The sequence below is a fragment of the Xenia sp. Carnegie-2017 genome, unplaced genomic scaffold, assembly GCF_021976095.1.
Source record: "Xenia sp. Carnegie-2017 unplaced genomic scaffold, XeniaSp_v1 HiC_scaffold_13, whole genome shotgun sequence".
Lineage (NCBI taxonomy): Eukaryota > Metazoa > Cnidaria > Anthozoa > Malacalcyonacea > Xeniidae > Xenia > Xenia sp. Carnegie-2017.
In genome coordinates, this window is record NW_025813436.1 from 2056172 (window position 1) to 2077331 (window position 21160).

General features: G+C 32.3%; 1 protein-coding gene across 1 annotated transcript in view; it reads right to left on the minus strand.

The window, feature by feature from the left end:
- Window positions 1-5127: 5127 nt before the first annotated feature.
- Window positions 5128-21160, minus strand: part of LOC124448197 (MAM and LDL-receptor class A domain-containing protein 2-like) — a 43492-nt gene continuing 27459 nt past the window's right edge. Inside the window, exons 26-39 of the mRNA XM_046999210.1 lie at window positions 20724-20983; window positions 18203-18290; window positions 15398-16195; window positions 14499-14825; window positions 13771-13806; window positions 13206-13358; window positions 9614-9870; window positions 8689-8806; window positions 8135-8176; window positions 7786-7821; window positions 6805-6856; window positions 6478-6619; window positions 5815-6151; window positions 5128-5600 (exon numbers count right to left, since the gene is read on the minus strand). Of these exons, the coding sequence (XP_046855166.1) occupies window positions 5440-5600; window positions 5815-6151; window positions 6478-6619; window positions 6805-6856; window positions 7786-7821; window positions 8135-8176; window positions 8689-8806; window positions 9614-9870; window positions 13206-13358; window positions 13771-13806; window positions 14499-14825; window positions 15398-16195; window positions 18203-18290; window positions 20724-20983 (2807 nt within the window). The 3' untranslated portion in view covers window positions 5128-5439. The remainder of the gene's footprint in view (window positions 5601-5814; window positions 6152-6477; window positions 6620-6804; window positions 6857-7785; window positions 7822-8134; window positions 8177-8688; window positions 8807-9613; window positions 9871-13205; window positions 13359-13770; window positions 13807-14498; window positions 14826-15397; window positions 16196-18202; window positions 18291-20723; window positions 20984-21160) is intronic.

The window sequence follows — 21160 nt, forward strand, 5'->3', positions numbered from 1 at the left end:
ACAGGAGGAAAGCAAGTCTGTGAGACAGTTCTTTGAGGGAGAGTGATACTGGAGTTGCCAGAGGGTGGAGATAATTAAATGCAACGTTAACATCCCATGTCGAGCAATATTTTGGTATCGATGTCCGAGTTTCGTGTATACCTTTCATAAATCCTTTGACATATAGCCACTGTCTGCATGGCGTATTGTTACCCTCCCATGTGAGGATTGAAGATAAAGCACTTCTTGCCGTATTCATTGAACTATATGATAGTCCTGACTTATATAGTCCTGACTTATATAAGTTTGATAGAAAAGTGACAGCCATGGGCAAAGGGGGGGATACGATATAGCAATCATTTGTACGACAAAATTCAAACCATTTTTTAGCTGTTGACTGGTATTGCGTTCTTGCGCCATCACGCCATAAGTTTAGAATAATGTTTACTGTCTCCAAAGAAAACCTTTCTACTTGTAGTTTGCCCTGGGAACAAGATAAGAATGTTCAGTTTCTTTGTGTTATGAGTGTTTGAGATTGGGTTGAAAGGAAAGAATCAGTAAGTCGGTTTTCGGTGGTAGACGTCGAGGCGGTTTCTCTTATATTTGTACCAACAATGGGTACCAAGACCGAGTTGGCCAGTCCAGAAAAAATTAAAACTCCCCTGGCCTTTTCTTCTATTATCTTGTGGATGAATAGCATGTGAGTAAGGGTCTGGTCTATAAGAAATGTAGCGACCAAATTGACGATTTAAGCAAGATGCAAACAGATCAATGAGCAAACTCGCGTATGGTGAATTTTGAGTTTAAAGGAGCTCTAATTCGAGAAGTGATTTTGGAAAAATTTTCCGAACTGGATTGTATTTTCATAGTTGTCGAGTCTAACTCAAATCCCAAAAAAACAGTTTTATGTTGCAAGATAAAGGAAGATTTTTCTACGTGGATGAAAAAACATAAAGTTGAAAACAAGGGGAGAATCGAGTCTGAAAGAAGTAAAAAGGAAGTTGTTTTAAATAAAACACTTTTGAAACGTGTGATATATGTTATTATGTTTCTTGGAAGACAAGGTCTTTCCTTTAGGGGTCACTGTGAATCACTGACAAATTTCTATGTTAATACAGGAAAGTTTTTGGAAACGCTTAAATTATTGTCAGAGTACGATCAACCAATCAATGAGCATGTTGAGAAAGTTCGTGATCACCAAGTAAAGCAATCGACAAGGATGGTTGTAAAACCATCATGGTAAAACCATGATGAAAAAGGAATCAAAGGACGTGGCTCATGGCTAAGGTTTTTGAGCAACGATATTCAAAATAAGTTAATCAATATCATTGGTAAAGAAATATCTTCTGTAATTGTACAAAAAATACGCAACTGCAAAGCATGGGCATTGATTGCTCATACGACACCCGATATAACTCATACAGAACAATTGAGTATATGCGTAAGGCTTGTTAATGAAACTGGCGAGTGTTCTGAACACGTTTTGTCATGCCAAAAAGCAATTGGAACAACTGCACATGACCTATACACTGCTATTACAACAATATTACAATTGCATGGAGTTTCATTTGAAAAACTTGTTGCCCAAACTTATGACGGAGCATCCACTATGAGCGGATGTTATAATGGTTTGCAGGCAATTATAAAAGAGAAAATAGGAAACCACATCATCTTTGTTCACTGCTATGCGCATACGCTAAATCTCGTCTTATCCGATTCAGCTTGTGTTGCTATTGATGTCATTACTCTTTTTGACTCTCTCGAAAAACTGCACGTTCTCTTTAATAATTCTCATAAAGTACACGAATTGTTTCAATTGGTTCAAAAGAATGAAAACCTCAAACTTTTTTCGATTAAACGTCTTAATACAGTTCGATGGAATGCAAGAGAATTTTGTCTAAACGTATTTCTTTTGAGGTTCGAGTGCATCATGCGAGTGCTCCAAAAAGTAGCTGAGGAAATATCGTTCACTGAAAGTCAGCGAGCAACAGCAAATGGATTGCAAGCAGCTTTTCAGACAAAGCAATTTGTTGCGACTGCCTGTCTTTTCCAAGAAATTTTTGGAATTACTGGACCTTTAAGTCGATATCTACAGAGCGTAAATGCTGAGTTTGGAAAAGCAATGGATATGGTTGATAGCTCAATTTCTAGATTTCAAATCATACGTGACAAACCAGAAAAAATCATTGAAATGACCGATTCTTTTGCGTTAGATGTCGAGAATGGAGGTCTACACGACCTCGTCGTCGACGACCAATGGACGGAGAACAAGCCAGAGATGATTTGGGAGATTCACCAAAAGCACAATGGTGGTGTTACGTGCGTGGTCCCGAAAGAATAACTATTAATTTTGGTTCTATTTCCACACGCAACAAAGATAGTGTGAACCAGTTATATTTCTCAAACAATTTATTAATTAACGCGTAAATATAAAAAGTAGATAAGTGTCTTGATAATAATATCAATAAGTATGAGTAAAACGTATCTCCTCTGTCTGAGTACAACCGCGAGTCTTTATTCTTGAGCGTTCGTGAGTCCAACAATGACTCACAATAGTTTTCCAATAGATTAAAGCACAGAAGCCAAAAGATAGTTATGGCACAGAAGCCAAGATAGTTGTCTGGTAGATTGTAGCTTGTCAACCTACTTCGGTAGGCTATGCCTCCCAAGTTTGTCTTCTCGTAGCTTGTGCTCGTACGTTGTCCTCGTAGGTTGTACTCAGTGGTCTAAACTACTGATATATATATAATATCTAACGGGAAGTATTGTGGTTTTGTGACCTACATCCCATACGCAATACAGTATGTTACAGCAAGATATAGTTAACCACAATAACAACAAATGCGTTTGCGGTTCTAAAGTGTTTACGCATGTAAGCAAGCTTCTAGCGCATGCAAGCAAGCTTCTAGATAACGTTCTAATTAATTATATATGAAATTATAATATGATATAATAACGATATTACATGATAGTAGTTGCTATCATGTAACACCCTCCCTCTTGGAGAAAAAGAAAGCCCACAAGGGCTTTCTTTTAAAGTCGCAATGTAATAATGTCCTACGGTCGTGAAAGACAATCTGCAATGAGGTTGTCACGTCCCTTGATGTGACGGATTTCTATGTTGTACTACTACAGTATAAGACTCCAGCGTAAGAGTCGTTGATTCTTTTGACGTAATTTATGCTGAAATACCAATGGGTTGTGGTCGCTGTATACAATCAGGGGTGTGTTGGTGGATGAAGGATTTTTTAAATTTGAGCCAAAAAAAAGGCGGAGGCGTTTGCCACCTATGGCGGTCCAGGATCATGCTTCTCAGGAAAATTTTTATTTCTAGTGTCTCGGATATGCCATCTCCAGCATTTTAGAGCGAGTGCTAATCATATTTTTTACGCATCATTCGTGGGCAAAAATAACATTTTCGTAGCATTTTTTAGTGATATTTTGAACAATACTTACATAATGGCTTTTTCGCTCAGTGTCAGGGCTCATCAGCATGCCTAAAAAACACATATTGTTATTCTGGACATGGACAGTTTTATGTAAAAGGTTAATTGGCAATCTGGCATTATACTAACCTGGACACTTAAGCTTCAAAAAAGGCACCGAAATTGACTAAAAGTCACCTGATGTTCTTCGTAGATAAGTTTATTTTTTGAAAGAAACGATGATTTCAACAATAAACAAACTAGGCCATTTTTACAAAGTATCTCATAGGCTCATAATTGCCACCATTATACCCTTTTGACGCCTTAGGGCTCAGGCATTCTTGTTGAGTTTCAGTTGATGTTAATGGTAGAAGCATGTAAATCAATTCCTCCCTCCCCCAGTACCTCTGCCTTCATATTTTTGAAAGGTGTACATGGCATTATTCCATTGCACAAGTGGCTCAGTAACTAATTTAAAAATCCTTCCAGCTTTGGATGTATAATTTTCACCAAGCAAAACACAGCACATACACTATGCACCATCGTGTGAGGGCGAATGGCAGAGGCGTTGTGAGTGTTTTCATACAACAAATCAGCGACTCCGTTTTTTAAACTTCTCTATCAAGGAACCTATCACAAAACTTCCTCTATGTTTTGAACTTTACGAAATTTTACTCCACATTAGTCAAAAAGCCCGCAACCGCTAGTCAAAATATTTATTGAGCAACCAGAGAGCTTCTTATACGCCTTATATTAATCAAAATTGAGCAAACCACTGCTTTTTGACTATTTCTTTACGTGCGCAATGTGCAATATCTGATCGGCGCTTGAGTCAGCGACTGGAGCGTGAATCAATTGCACTCCTAATAAATACGTCATTGGAATTCAGGGGGCGGTTGCACGAAGCCTGGATAGCATTATCCATTGGATAGCGAAAATTTTCAAAATAGTAAAAGGGGTGTTTGTATTTTTCTTACGAAAAAAATTTGGTAATCTTCGAAACAATGTTTTATTTCAGGAATTGCACAGTTTTAGAGAATGTATATACATGAAGAAGTAAAAATTCACATGTGAGCTAATTTTGCTATTCTTATACGGCAATTTCAAACAAAAATAACACAGCACAAGTCGATATTCGTCAGTTGGAGTTCGGGCTGTGAATGTATTGTGCCCAAGTTACTACAACTATCTTTATTGATTAAAGCGACTTGAAGGCATGAGAATGTGTCCTACGGCAAGTCAATTGCTACTTTAATTTGCTGTTATTGAACTTTGAGTAAACCTTGCTTGTATACTGGCAGATTTTATGCATTAATTCTGGAAGTTCTATTGAATACAGGATAAGACAACAATTTAAATTTGCTGAGTTATAAAAACAGAACTCAAAATATCATTATATAATGCTATTGCTGTTTAAAAATCTATAATAATTTTAGCCAAGATGTTACTGATTTATTGTAAACTATTTTGCACAACCCTCAATCAACTGCTGTTTTGCAGAACAGAACTACATTATTCTATTTAGTAACTATGACTTTTATGATTAATTTTGCTTCGATACAGCAATAAGCAATGTCGTATGTCAGTCAAATTTTTGACGTAGTGGTGACGTGCGTGCAAACACTCTATAGATCTTTCGCTCTCTTGTTCCTCTTTATTATATCATGCCTATAGTTTTATGCCACTCTTTTACACGGTCGAAAATCATACCATAAGCACAATATTATTTGTGATGACTATGTTTATTAAGGCATAACCATTATTTTTACGTAGATCCATCATATTATATTATTTCTAAATTAGCTAGAACAATATTCATTTACTACGATACGCTTCATTTCAGTTCTTTTTTTTACTTTAGTGGATTTTGTTGTAGATAATAAGTCTAACATATTTTAAAATGAACAAGTGGTGTTGTGCTTATAAATCTAACTTACAAAAAATTTATCATAGGCAATAGACTAAATTAGCTATATTGGAATCACATAAGTAAGTGCAGGCGGCATAATAGCAGATTAAAACTAAGAATTAAAAACTAAGTTCTAGGAGGACGGGAACGAACATAAAAGCTAAAGTCTAGGTAGGAAGCAAAATTAAGTGACATTACATTGGTAACCACACCGTTAACACTGATATTCTTCCTCCCAGGTATTTTTATTCCTACACCAATGGCTTGAGCAACAGTATTATTACATCCTAAAACAGAGAAAACACAAATTTGCAGTTACTTTAGAAGTGAAGACTGATCTTTTAAAATTAATTTCAATTATTCTTGCAACTTATCCGCCTAAATTTGTGTTGAGTACCAATAAACTCAAAGGGGAGGCAGTATTAACAAAATATTTTTATTTTAAAACCTTTAAATGTAGATGGAAATTGTCAAACAATCCTTTTTTAAAAGTTTTGTTACCTGGTCTGTTAACAGAAACAATACCAAAACGAGCCTGAATGAAATTTACATCTCCAATGTTGAATCCACTTTCGTAACATCCCGATGAAAAATTTGGCAGCTGTGTGTGAATCCATAGTTTTGTAAAAGAATTTAAAAAATATGATGCTGAAATATTCAAGAGTTTTTGACCGAAAAATAAACTACGAGCAGATGGTGCTGAAACTGAAATTTGCATAAAGCCGTAATATGTCTGCAGACAAATAGTGGAGACACTGGCACTCCAAAATTGAGAATTAAAGTTTGTTTGTTCGTCTTCTTTTGACTGCCAAATTCTCGATTCGTAGTTTGTTGAGCTCTATAAAGCATAAAATAAAGCTATATTCCCACCTTACGGGATCATGATAATATTTTTTTTGAGACTTGATGTTGCAGTAACTTTTTGCTATCATAGAAGATTATTTTATCAGTATAATACTTAAGTGGAATATACAACACAATACGTTAAAAGGCGAAATATTTAAATAAAGCTACAGTTAGGAGTTAGAAGCAATTTAAACTTATGCTTAAGTATGTAATCAAAAAACAATGACAACGAGAAAAACATAATGAATTTAGTCGTGCTTAAAAGAGGATTATACTTGATGTAAAAAACATAATCTATAAAAGTGTATCATGACTTACTGATGAGGAGCTTCCACTTATGTTTCCAAGAAATGTCCATCCGATACCAGTACATCCAAGGTTTAGGCTACCACCTATATGACATTCCGTTTCAGCATAACCCAAATCGTTTCGTGATTTCAGATAATATTTTTTTTCATCGCTAGTAAAGTAATTTTAAAAGTAATTCTTCAAATGAACAAAACTAAGTAAAAAAGATAATAAATACTATGTGCAAATGACAATATAAAATAGAAATGCAGTGCGTAGATGTAAACGTAATTTAACAGCAACAAAAATTAAACTAGATGATATATACTTAAATTTTCTATATTTAAAAATTTTTACCTTGAACAAGATTTTTCATGAGCTTCGACACAATCGTCAAATAAAATCGGTCCTTAAGACAAAATAGTTATATAGTTTCTAAAATTAATGCACACATAGCTGCAAACTCTGATTCTTGTCTTAATTAAAATAATTTTTCATAAAAATGGAACATTGATTATTCTTGTGGTTGGCCATATTAAAAATAACAGACATTTATCAAAGCTTTCATGTGTTGTATAAAAAAATACTATTAATATTTAAATAAAAAATAATAGCTAAATACTGACATAAAAGCACATTACAATTTTGGATTTATTTTCTGCATTTTTGTCCAGTCAAACACACGCAATCTTGTTACTATTAATCACACTCACAGTCACTGAGTATGACTATTATTACCAATGCGTATCTATGCTGTTTTTAAAAAATGAAATTAAAATATACAACTATAACTCTATAATTAACACTATATACTAAACACAACAAATTTCACAAATTACTCAGATGTTTTAACTATAAAACTGTGGAACTAATTGGTACTATCATTTGATAAAATAGTAATCTTAAAGAACAAAAAAATGGACGTACTTTAAACTTGTTCTACTGAATAATGTATGAAACTTTAGAAATTTAATCTTGACGTATTTCATTTTAGCACACCAAAACACATAAAACCAAGAGCGCAGTACATCGGACTTAAAAATCATATAAATCCACAATGATTATATGTTTAAATTGTATTGGGGGCTGATTATATAAGCCCGGGTAGCCGGGATTCAGCCAAGCGTTGAATAATTTAGGCAAATTGAAACGATTCAATATTCGTCATCAGATAAATTTCAAAAATATAAATTTCAAAGGATTTGTTTTTAAAGTAATAACTAAATTGAATTTTTTAAAAAATGACCACAGCTTTAAGTAACATACACACACTTGAATTATTATTACAATTATTAATAAAAAGTTTAATATAAACAAATACAAAAGTACGACCCTTACCATTTGCACCAATTGTGGTTGTTGAGGTAGGTGTGGCTGTAAAACAAAGAGTACATATATATTGTTTCTCAATTGTCATTATATTGCCAGTTCTGCATGTACTTTAAACAAAACTACTAAGTACTTTGTATAACAAAATTGAAACAATTCTTTTGTTTTTAACAACAAAAGTTAATGGATTTAAAATCATGATAAAAGATTCACAAATAAGAAACTCGTGCCATAATAGATGATTGCATGAGGGTAAGGTATGGGTAAGTGATAAAATTACGTGTTTAATGTTCTTCATTTAAAACACGAGTTGTAGAGAGCAACAAATAAACTCTTTTAAATTTTTATACATACTTACCATAAGAAATCGTGGGAGTTGGGAAAATGGTTGCTGTAGTATCTAAAAAATTAAAATTTTATGGAAAATCGTTTAAAAGTAAAAGGAACATGTGACATATCTATACAACTATCTAATACCATTGTTGATAAAAATAAGTTTTTTGATTTAAAAGTTAATAAATTTGATAACTATAGGGAATTCTTAAGATCTGTGTTCAAGAATGTTACATGGTTACAATGTTACAATGCTCGTAGCAACTCCTACAGCGAAAAAAGACAAAACTAGGTTCATTAAATCTTTTAACTCTTTTAAAAAACAATGTTTCACGTACAAATCAAAGCTTTTTTTCTAAAACCGTTCTTTTGTTGAGATTTGCGTTAATTTTTATTGGTTGTTTAGGGATAATTTGTCTGGTTAACAACGATCAAAATTTACTAAAAACGTTATTTATACGTCAAAACAAAACCATTGCAGCTGATTTTTCTGCATAGAAAATACGAGAAATACATCTTAAAAATAAAGTAATTTCGTAGAAAAGCCAGCAACACTCGTCATTATATAAAATAACTTACTAATAAAGCGTGGTTCAGCATACGTGGGATGGATATCACAAGAACCATTAAAAAACACAAAATCATCTAGAGCAATATCACCCGTAAAGCTAGAGCCACGAACACCTTCAACGATGATCTATAAAAAACAGCTTATAAGAAAATTTTTACCAAGTTTTTAGCAAGAAAATACGCTGTTTAGTGATTCAGATAGACATTGTTTACTTTATTACATATTCAAACTTTTACAAGTTAGTATGTTTACTCATTAAAGTTTACTCAAAAACGATTATGCACTTTAGAAATTTAATGTTAGATACATGCGCTTTTTTCACTTTTGATTGCCAAATGAGCAATTACAGTTCATATGTGCGCTGAGTCTTGGAGTCATAGGTGAGTGAAAACATGCAACATCAAGTTTAGTTGCTAATATAGATTGCTTGATCTTTCAATAGAAAGTGAGTAGAAAACTATATGAAAAAAAGTAAGAACGATGTTTTTGAGACTGCTAAAGGCAGCCATAAAGTTGATTTGCAATGTTACGTTTGAGAACAAAATTTTGGTCTGGAGACACGTGGCTTACAGGGATATAAGTTTGTAACATTTGTAACACGGATATAAGTTTTAAGACATTAATCCTCCTTTATAATTCTACAACAGCATCCAAATTTAAAAGACGTTACAAGATAAAAAAATTTTAAAAGGGATAGGAAAATGATTTTCTAAGGAAAGTCTACAGCCAAACATTTACCTTGTTGAAGAGTTAAGGAAGAAGTTAAAATTACTTATGAGCTATGAACAAACAATTGAAAATTTTTCTTGGAACATTTTATCTTCTCATCTCCCGCCCAACCCTTTTAGCAATCTAAATAAGCTTACAATGTTGAAACTAAGCATTTTTGTACTCTGATATGCAGAGTTTGAGAACATTGATATTTATACTCACCCTTGTTTTTGCTTCGGTAAAGTTGGTTGTAATTTGAGCTCTGTTCCATTGATTTCCTCGATTGCCACTTAATGTCCACAACAGCTTTAGTCTACCTCCCATATTTTGTTGGTATATATTAAGAGAACCAATTGTTGATCCATACATATGATACCAAAATGTAAAACATTTGGTTGTTGTATTAAAGTAGTTGCTAACCAACCATGCTTTATCACCCAGCACACGGGGACTTGATGTTTCAATGTAAATGTATTTTCCTAAAAGACATTTTTAAGGAAGTCAAGAAATTTTGTTTTGTTTTTTTTAATAACACTCTCGTTTTTTGAATTTACAAATATTTTCGAATTATGTTTTAGTCATAGGGCTGCATTAGGATCTGTACGCATTTAGTTTACTGGGTATTTTCCTAATTTTTTTTGGGTAAAATAACCATAACAAACAATATGGCATATGTGCAAATTCCATAATCAATGTCAACCACTTTTAAATAATTCAAGATTTGAGTTAATTAAAATTCCTTTTTTGTTTCGCGTGATTTTTTCTTTAAAAATAAAAAACTCAATCTCTGTCAAGAATATTTGCTGATATATGCAAAATTGATACTTGGCCAAATTGGGTATATGGTGATTTTCTCAATATCTATACTGATCTTACACAAATATCACTTATTTGACATTTTGTTTAATTTGGGTATTAAGGGATACAAAGACTGTTTGTAAAATGCCAATGACAAAATCAGCTGGATTTCTATTAGAGACGTAAAAATATGTAGGATAGTAAAGAAGTGATCATTTCACCAGTTGTTTTTGTACTTCTGGAAACAGTAAATGAAAAGACATGGGTGCGACTGCGACTGCATTATATAAAAAAACTAATCAAATTTTTTTAATTAAAGCGATGTGATAATATTGTTGGAAGACTATTCCATGTGAAATATCCTTAGTACGAGAGAGATATTTGCATAAATTCAGTATTTATTTTACCAACCAAAAGCTTTGCTATCATTACTTTTAGGTATATATGTTTCAGTAGATAAATTATTTCTGAATATATCTGTGATATATCCTCTGAGCATATCTATAATACATCATGAAAGATATTCATTGCCTTAATTGTTGCGTTTGTTCAGATTTGTTTCATTGGCTACAAACTGATGCTTTACACAAATTCTTTGCTTTACCTCATAATTAGATCAAGTATAATGACGGGAGAAACTCTTTTTTGCATTTTAAATGCTTTTCAATGCACGCAAGATTACTCACCGAACCATACATTTAATGATATAAATAGCAAACAAAATATTCGTACATATTAATTGGCACGTCTTGTGCATCAAACTGTCTAAATAATCTCACCAGAGCTACGAATTTCGTAATCTCTCTTCAATAAATATCATTATTATTGTTTCATTTCAATTTTTCTTTCAAATTTATGCAAAGAATTTTTTTCACCTGCATAATGATGTAATTTCTAATTACAATAAATTACAATATGGATCTTTTGTAAAATACTGTTTCCATTCAGAAGCTGACAGGAGGCAATCATTTTTGTTGGTATTTCGTGTAGTTTATTTGCTTGTAAGTAGTTATAATAACCAAACAGGAATAAAAATTTATGTTTTTCTCTACATATCATTGCGATGTTTAACACTTGAAACTGTTGGGCAAACTCTTAGGCTGTCATCTTTTCGATCGTATTCCAGCACTTTCTTTCAAACTACATGGCACTGATCTTACTGGGAAAGCGACATATTAAGCGTTATAACCAACATAGAGTTTAAATTCGTGGAACATACTTAGTCTCTCGAAATTTTGTAGATATCTCTGTAAGACGTCTTGGAGCGCATTCTTGATGGTACACCAGATATCACGTTTTAGTTGGCTAACTTTTCAGTGCGCTGTACTTTCTTCTAAAATTACTGTTTCAACTAGTTTATGAATTATTTGCCACTCGACTAGGATCTAAGTTAAACCACTTGTGATACTTCATTTTTTGATTTCTATTATTGGCACTTTCGGGCTACCTAATAGCTTGATTTTTGTCAAAATTGAATTTAGAACTGTTATGTCCATCTGATTGCAAAATGTTGTAAAATACTCATTGACATTTTGTGCAAAAAATTAAAGCAGATGGTCTTTACTAACATTCGTATTTTTATAAAAATAAACCACATTGTTCGTTTGTCGTTCTTCGCCGCTTATGTCGCCATATTGCTGCTAATATCTTTGATCAATGCATATGTACGTTTCCAAAGAGGTTTTCATTGGATCAACAAATGAGTAACATATCAAATTTAAGAGCTTTGGATAAATTTGTCGAAAGAGGGTAATGTCCGGCTGGATGTGGAAACGATGTCAAATATAATGTTTACGTGCTTAGTTCGTACTTTCCATACTCATCGATATTCAAGCATGGATGCTCTGTAGTTGATGTATCTTCTAATCCCCGTTTTTTAAATAATTTTTCGTTTATCTTCGTCGTGAAGTGTAAGTGGTTTTTCTTTTGTACATAATTAAATAAAAATTCATTTTCATCCAAGCGTACTCGTTTTTTACTATCTCTTAGCTACCTCTTAATATTTTGTATTATTCAAAATTAACATAATATATATATTTTTAAAAAACAGTGTTTTTATAATAGGCTTCATTAATTGAAATATTGCATTAAAAACGTTTTAGCAAAGTAACAAAAAATCGGCAATGTACACTGTCGATCGTAAAATTATTTGTTATAAACAGCAAAAGTGATGCTTCATGCATTGAATAACAACACTGCTTGCCAGCTAGAAATACACAAATGTGAAAAATAATGCTTGACTTTTTGCGCCACCATTGGTTCCTAACCCTTGAGAAGGTTTGCTAATCTTCTCAATGGCATGTTGTTGGTAATCCTTTACACTGTATAAGAGTACTAATGTTTTCTGCATAAATAGATGTCTTTTGCCTTATATGCATCATGCATCGTTATGTGATTATATAGAATCTGTGTTTATCTAAAAGAAAATCTTCTTCTCTTAAAGCACAGTAGACCATAAATTCTCATCTTATTTATTGGAGGGAAGCTCAACTTGTCTTAATTACTTGTTTTAATAGATATAGAAAAAAAATAGAATCTATTAAAACCATCTGAGAAGAAAAGCGGCGATTGTTAGGAAACTTTCATAGTGTACGGTTTCTCAGTCTTGGTTCCATGATCATTCTTAACTTATGAAAAAGTGTATGTAGATTTAATTGTGTTAGGTAAACTAATAGGAATAGTTACTTAATGCTTGCTACTTTGTATGTAATCTATTTATTGTCGGAGTTTCCCACTTTAAAGTAATATCGCTAATTTAGGCTAAAATACTTCCCCGGCTGCACTCAATTTTGTCAATAATAACATTATTTATACTCTTTTTAAAATATTTGCGAAAATTGAATAAAATTTTGGAAAGCTATGTCAACTGAGATGGCATTTTACATGGAATTGCAACTAAGTTTTTTATATAATTCAAAAAAAATTAGGTGCTTTCGTCACTTTAGAGTCTTTTATTTAATTCCAGCGTTTTATTTAAGGATAACCATTAAAACATGTATTTTAATAAAAGACTTACCACAAATCGATCCTCTTCTGTCTGAGTTAGGTCCAGTGCTCGAACTTAGTGTTGAGCCTGAATGGATGGTCCAATCAAAGTTGTCAAGTGGATAATTAACATTCTTCCATGTGCATCTGGAATTGTTAATGCCATTTTCAAAGGAACAACTACCTATTCAAATGGAAAGTATCTTTTTCATACTCCTCTTTTAGAATTTATCAATTTAATGAATTGTATGTTTCAGAATCCCTATAATTATTACAAGAAGAACAGTTTATAAACAAAGCAAAAAATGTTCAAACTTGGATATTTAATAAATGGGTTCCAAGTTAAAGAAATACGATTTTTGATTATTGTACTTTCCAAATTTTATTAAAAGATTTATATGTTGACAAGAAGGAATGTGCATTTTACCGACTTTGCTATCGCTCCCAATGAACAAACACGCTTGCATAAAAAAAAAGGAGCACTTTTTATTGATGTTCATACGAATATCATTCTATTTTTAATTTTAACAAAGAAACTTTAGGCTATTATTTATTAAAAACACAAATCTTAAAAAATTCAAAAGTAAAATTCTTACCAGCTCCATCAATCGTACTATTGGAATCAGGTGTAACTGGAAAACAAACGATAAACGCGTTAGAGGAAACTCTTTATACGTCAATTAATTCTGTTTTTAATTAAGAAGTTAATATGAGCAAGGTGTGTATAAAGTTAATTGTTTGAACCAGGAAACGTCCTTATATGTTAGTAGAAATATATCATTCAGGTTATTAGAGTCCTGAGAAGATTGTTGGTGCTGATGTTGACTAACGTTTCGACAGTCTTAGCAGTGGTTGTATTCTAATTTAAGCAAGGAGTAAACATTCGCTTGCTCCATCACAACAAATGCGGATCATTTAAAGATGTCATTAATGTTTTGAAGGCTTGCTGCAATAATTTATGATTTTAACTTATCTTTTCCTTTCCCGTTCACGACGAGTAAACTTTTTTTCATTAAACTAAATCCCAATTTTAATTATCTTTATCATTCATATCCGGCATTTACAAAAAAACACCGGCATCGTAATACCTAAGCGCTCAATCAGCTTGTGCATAATAAGATAACTTCCTGTGAAGTAATAACAAATAACTAACAAATACTATAATTAAACTAATGCTAACGTTTGTTGAACATGTATATAACTGGTTTATGCTAGAAAAATTAGTGTTGGCGAATGGTAAAAAATAATGCAATTATATAAGTATTAATAAAAAATTATGTCGTATTAGTATTTTAAAAGCATCATTTAACATGTGTATACTTACAAGTACGTCTGCCCGATCTTCCACATTTGAAATCAGCATACAGGTTACTTATATACCGGACAAGAACAGAAGCAATATGTTGTATTGTCGTCGTATTTGAAGTTAAATTTTGCTGTCCGGAAACAGTAATAAGATCAATTAAGGTTGTTTGCTTCACAAGCTCAATCTGATAAGGAAGTGCTCGAAAATATCCAACCATATCGATATCAGAAAATTCTCCATTATTCGTTAAAATAACCGAAAGATTCGAGGAATATAGTTCTGATAAGTTTTGAAACACAACTCCAATTGCTCTTGAGTAGTACATGGTTACATTAGTGTTCTGACCTACAAGAGAAAATCTTGCTAATTACATTACCTCATTTATTGAATTTACATTTCAAATTAATTATTACTTGAATAATTAACATTATATTATTTAAATTTCTTCTTACTATTTAAACTCAGTGGCAAACCAGGCCTGTTTCTTACTAGTACAATGAGCGTAAACTAGTGTTAACTAATTAATAACAAACGAAATCAAAACAGAAAAAATTTTTTTGGCTGAAATTCAACAGCTTGTGTAGAAGCTCTGTCTATCTTTCCTTAAACTTTGAAATATTAGCAAAATGTAAGCAGTCTTTGACACTAAAGCAATTTGTAGAATACTTTTCTGCATATCAGTGATATCACTTGAAGTGTTGCTGATAATTATGCAATAATCTACTCTGTGCTTACATCTTTTACTGAAATTTGCATTACATTAATAAAGAATTTAGAGCTGTTAAAATTCTTTCCATCGTATTAGCGATAAGTTCAGTTGTTGTCTACATTAAAATCCATCATATTTCGTTACTGCTGATTGTAGAGAAAAAACTGACCTTTTGAATAAAATTAATGAAAAAATAAAGTTTTTTTACCTCTTTGAATTGTTTCAATAAATGGCTCCAAGAATTTTCTGACATCCATAAACACGCTGTAATATCTAGCTTGCACACAAGAGCGTCCCCAAGAGACTATCCCTAATTGTATCCAAGTATTATTGCGTTTACATTGATAGGGACCACCACTATCACCATTACAAGCACTGACTCCACCTGATCTACGACCACCACAGACTGACCTTGGTGAGACTCTCCCGTTAAAAAAGCTAAAACTATTGCATTCTTGAAGACTAATAACATCAAGTTTCACCTGTTGTAAATATGGAGAAGTGAAGCCAGATGCAGTACGTCCCCAGCCAATCACAAAACATGTATCATTTCCGTTAAAAATATCATCTTGACTTGGAAGACAGACAGGCTGCACACGTTCGGTAAAGTTCAAAGGTGTCGGGAGTTTCATCAAAGCAACGTCATAGTCCGCAAAATATACAGGTCCGTTTACGTAATAGTTAGGATGAATATACATGGCCACTGACGTCAAAGAGTATTCATAAACACTGGTTGTATCTGTTCTATGATCTGCAACATTTATTGTAATTCCGGTGAAAAAAGTTGCAGGTATTGTTGACTGTACAAGACAATGAGCTGCTGTCAAAATCCAATATTTGTCAATAATTGATCCTGCACAATGAATAGAGCCTCCTCGAGTCAAACTAACTATCCATGGCCAAGAGTTTGGTCTAGCCTCTGTTCCTCCTACAATGAGAGACTGTGGAGACTGAGATCCAGGGAGTACCTTGCGCTTGCCACAGGAGCTCATTTGAGAAGAAATACCTGTCAAATTTTCATCAGATTTCTATTAAAGTTAGTCAACAAACATTTTACTCTGTCAATAAATTTGTAATAAAACTTAGTCGGTAATACAAAAACTAGGATGCTCTGTCATTTTATTGATTTGGTTTACTTCTCTTGAAGTATAATGTTAAATATCAAGTGAGTTGAAGAAAAATGGGTCAGTGCAATTTTAAGGACGTCATGCCGTCAGTTGTTTTACATCCAAGTAAATATTTTAGACTTTGACAGAAAATTCATACATAGTATTTTTCAAAATAACTAACTGTTTATCTTTAGAGAAAACTAGCTCATTGTTGTTCACGTGGATGTATACCAATATTAACTGCATTGTACACCTAATGATATTAATATCCTATTATACAAGACAAAGCTTTAATTAATCGACCAATTAAGATAAATCTTCCTCCATTTAAAGCCAAAAATTACTGATGAGTATTTAAAATAGGTGTTTCAGCAACAATCAAAGCTAACAATGAGCATTTTAAGGTCAAAAGTCAGTAGTTCATCGGGTTTGAAAGGTAAAACATTTTGTTTTTGTGTTACATTTCTGTTCGCTGCTACATGACGTGATTTTTCTAAAAATTTGTTAAAAAAAGTGGTTCGTTACAGTAATTTAGTCATAAATAAAGTGGTATTTGGAAAAGTTTTTTTATCAGAAGTAATTAAAACCTTAAAATCGAATTACTTGAGAGGTAAAATTTTATTAATGTAAATTTTCTTCTAGCCGGCATCATAGCCTACATTTATAATAGTGTCGGTATCAACAGTTTATTTGAAAATTGACTAAGAAGTTGAAAAAGGAAAAAATAAAATTGTGAATGATTTATGTCATAGTCTTCTTTATGGAATAAGTGCTAATATGTCTTCCAAGCAATTTCGCAAAACTTTTCGTCTCTCAAATCTTATCTAAAGCATAAACATCTGTTCAAAGTAAATTGGCACTGTTCATGAGTCACTTATCCAGGAAAGTTCAAATCTAGAATAACTAAAAGAGAAACTGATATCCCAAGGATAGACATATTAAAGTATAGAGACTAAGAGCATATTGATAATAGGAAAAATATTTAAATTTTTAGGAGATAACAATAAATAAAAATAATATTATTCCAATGCTTATCAAAAATGGCTTTGCTAAATTGTTGGAGATGTATTAGAGTTAGGGACAATCTAAAGGTTTATGACTAGAGGTAAGGTTTGGAGTTATCTTTAAAACAAAGCAAGCCCGTTTTTTACTCTTAAAACAAGAATCTTTTTTGTGCTCAATCTCTGTAAGGAAAAACAGTTAAAGTACAAATAGCTTGAGCCCGAGAGTATCGTTGCTTGTTTTTAAATGTAGATCGTCATTGTGTAGGTTAGTATAGAGTTATAAGAAGGACTGTAAGTGTTGATGTTGATTGACTTTTCCACAACCTTAGTGGTAGTTATCTTCAAAGTCAATTTGAGTTCTCAGAACAGAAATCTATACTGAACTAGACGTTCTACATTTACAAAAATTTAAAGAAAAACAGTTAATGGAATAGTTTTCTCTAAAGCTATGAATAATAATTTTGAGAAAATCTGAATTTTAGGTTTAGAAGATCGGGCAAGCTTTGCCACTGGACATAGCTAAGAGTTAGTGTTACAAGTTCTGTAAGCAGCAACTGTTTTCTAGAATAGTTTGCGAATTGCACTTGTCAATAAGTGGTTATACTTTCTCATGTACTTTATCACCTCTCGCATCTTATATAGTTTATTAATTGTGTTGATGCTACAAAGTCTGTCACAAGTCGAGTTTGTTCACTTAAATGTTTTGGTTATAAGTGTTATTTTAAAATGGGATTTATTTGAAAAGTAGTGATTTTCAAATGTTGGCGGGAATCTTATAAATAAAATTGCCTTATCGGTTCAGAAATGACAAGAGAACTGTCTTTACTGTACATTTTTTAAGAACTTAGTCACAACGGAAACAGTAACTTAAGACAATCAAAAAACCTTCAAAAAAACTACCTTGTTTGACACATTCTCCAAGAACAACTGAAATATCATCTAAGGCAACATAACCTGGGTATGACTCGACGAGTACTTTTAAGACTATCTATAAAACAAGGAAAATTTTTATTAAAACACCCTAAAATGCGCATAAAGACGACGAGTTTTTTAAGAATAAACGTGTTTCGACATCGCATGATGCCATCTTCAGTATAAATGAATAATTACCTAAATAATACAAGGTTTATATAAAAGTGATATGTACAGTGACATAAATGTATAAATATGGATAAATTTTAACAATGATAAGGAAATGACATAAATTATTGGAAGCATGTTACAAACCAAATATTGTGTTAAATCAAAAAACGGGAACATCGAGGTTAGGGTTAATTAGTTTTAATTGTTAGTATGGAGTGCTTCTTTTAACTTAAGGGAGAACGAGGTGTCTGCAGTGTCAATTATTTTGAAGCAAGAGGGTGAATAGTTGGTTTTACATGAATGATATTTAAGAAGGTGCCGGTAAATATGAAAGTTTTTGTCTGTTGTGGTATGTTTCCTGATTCTGGTGGATAAATGGCTCAAAGTTTCGCCGGTGTATCGGGAATTACATCCCGCGCAATTGAATTCATATACCACCATGGATTTAAGTGAATCAGGGATTGGGACTTTGAATGTTTAGAAAAAGCAACACAAAAAATGAGAACCAGAAAAATTACCTTTATAACGACCCATAGTTTCATCAATTAATGCATACAATTATAATCTAGCTAAGTATTATAGTTCTCTACTAACACCATTTATACCAGAGGACCAGTCCACAAAAAAGATTCTTTTAGTTTCTTCGACGACCTCTCATCTTTCAACTAATCAAACTTCTTTTTAAAAATTCTTCATCTCCTACGAGGTGAAGAATATCAACCTAGCAACTGACGCAATATTCACTCACAACTCCAGGTTAAATATACACAAGACAGACCTCACACAACTGTTTTAGTAACAACAGCACATACGCATTTTTATTTGATTGAAAATTTTCTGACGAGGACATAAAGTATTATAATTACATTAAAATACAGCACGCAAACATTTCCAATTTTCGTTGGAAATTTAACAACAAGATCAACTGCCACTTCTTGACATTTTACTAACAAAAGCCCATGACAACTGTACTACGTTTACATATAACAAACCAACATACACAGGACTTCTGACGAACTATTTTGATTTCACGTCACTTTCATACAAAACCGCACTCATACGCATACTTATCGACAGAGCATGCAAACTTAACAATACAAACATTGGCTTTCAACGAGACATAAACAAAAATTCCAAAATAATAACTCTATAATTTAAGCTACCATATATGGTAAATTACCCACGACATACACAGCGCACACTTACCAACATTATGAAATGCTTCTGTACAGATAGTTACATTCGAGTAGTTTTCACATCATTCAAAATCAAAAACCTTTTCTCATTCAAAGACCCAATCCCTGATTCCATTAAACATTTGGTGGTATATGAATTCATTTGCACGGAATGTGATTCCCAATATATTGGCGAAACGTTGGGCCATTTATTCACCAGAATCAAGGAACATACCACAATAGAAAAAACTCTCATATCTACCGACACTTTCTTAAATCTCTCTCATGTAAAACCAACTATTCACCCTCTTGCTTTAAAAACATTTACGCTGCAGACACCACATTCTCTCTTAAAATCAAAGAAGCACTGCACAATACCAAAACTGACCCTGACCTCAATGTTCAAGTTTTTAGATTCAACACAATATTTGTTTGTAACACGCTACCCATTAACTTATCTAAATTTCCTTATTATTGTTATGATTTATCTATATTTATATATTTATTTCACTAAATCATAATACTTTTATATAAACTTTGTAGTATTTATGTAATTGTTCATTTATACTGAAGATGGCATCATGAGATGTAGAAACATGTCTATTCTCATGAAACTCGTCGTCTATATTAAATGCATATTAGCAATAATGCTTCTACGAAATTATGGAAATCTTTCGTTTTAAAACTCTTTTTACCGAAAAAGAAATATGCAAGTGTATAACAAAAAATATAGCTATTTGAATATCCGTCTATCTAATCGCACGAAAAATTTTTCGAATTACAAACAGTAAATAGGAATCAAACAAGTAACACTTTTGTGGCACCTGATGACAAGCAGTATCAGTCATTTTTGTTTTTTGTTTATAGCTATGAAACTGAAAACTTTTTTTGTAAATATTATTAGATATTTACAAACTTATAGCTTGTATAGTTTTTTTTCTATTTTGGCAAAGCTATTTTTTGCCATCTGCTAACAATGATTTATGTGCATTAGCTATAATGATCTAAAGGGATCATTACGTATTTAAATGATTACAGTATGTTAACTTTTAAAGATTAAGGATCTAACAAATAATTTGGTAATGGAAACTTTTATCAGTACGTAAGAAATTTGAATTTTTTTTGACTTATGCATTTGATCAATTTTCTATTGCACTACTTACTGTATAATTTCCATGAGTAAGATTAACAATTGACTGAGCTTTGTTCCAAAATAAATCATGCTTTAGCGTATCATTCCACATGAGCATGACTCTTTCATTTGAGATCAAATAAACGCCAATAGTATTTGGAGCACTCGTATTGCCAGAGCTTTGATACCAAAAACTTAAGCATGACTTTCTTACATTTGCAGTCAAATTGAAAGTGATACTTCCAGACTGAATTCTTTCGTTATAGTTTGTTTGTAGCAAAATATAGTAACCTTAAAAGTAGAGAAATTAAATAATTAACAATAAAAGTGAAACAACGTTGAAGAATGTCAAAATTATCAGTTACCTAATGATACCAAAATTCCCACAACAAAACTTAGAGCACGTATAAAACAGGCGATTTAAGGTTAATAAAAAAGGCAATTTAAATAAATGGGAATAAACAGGTA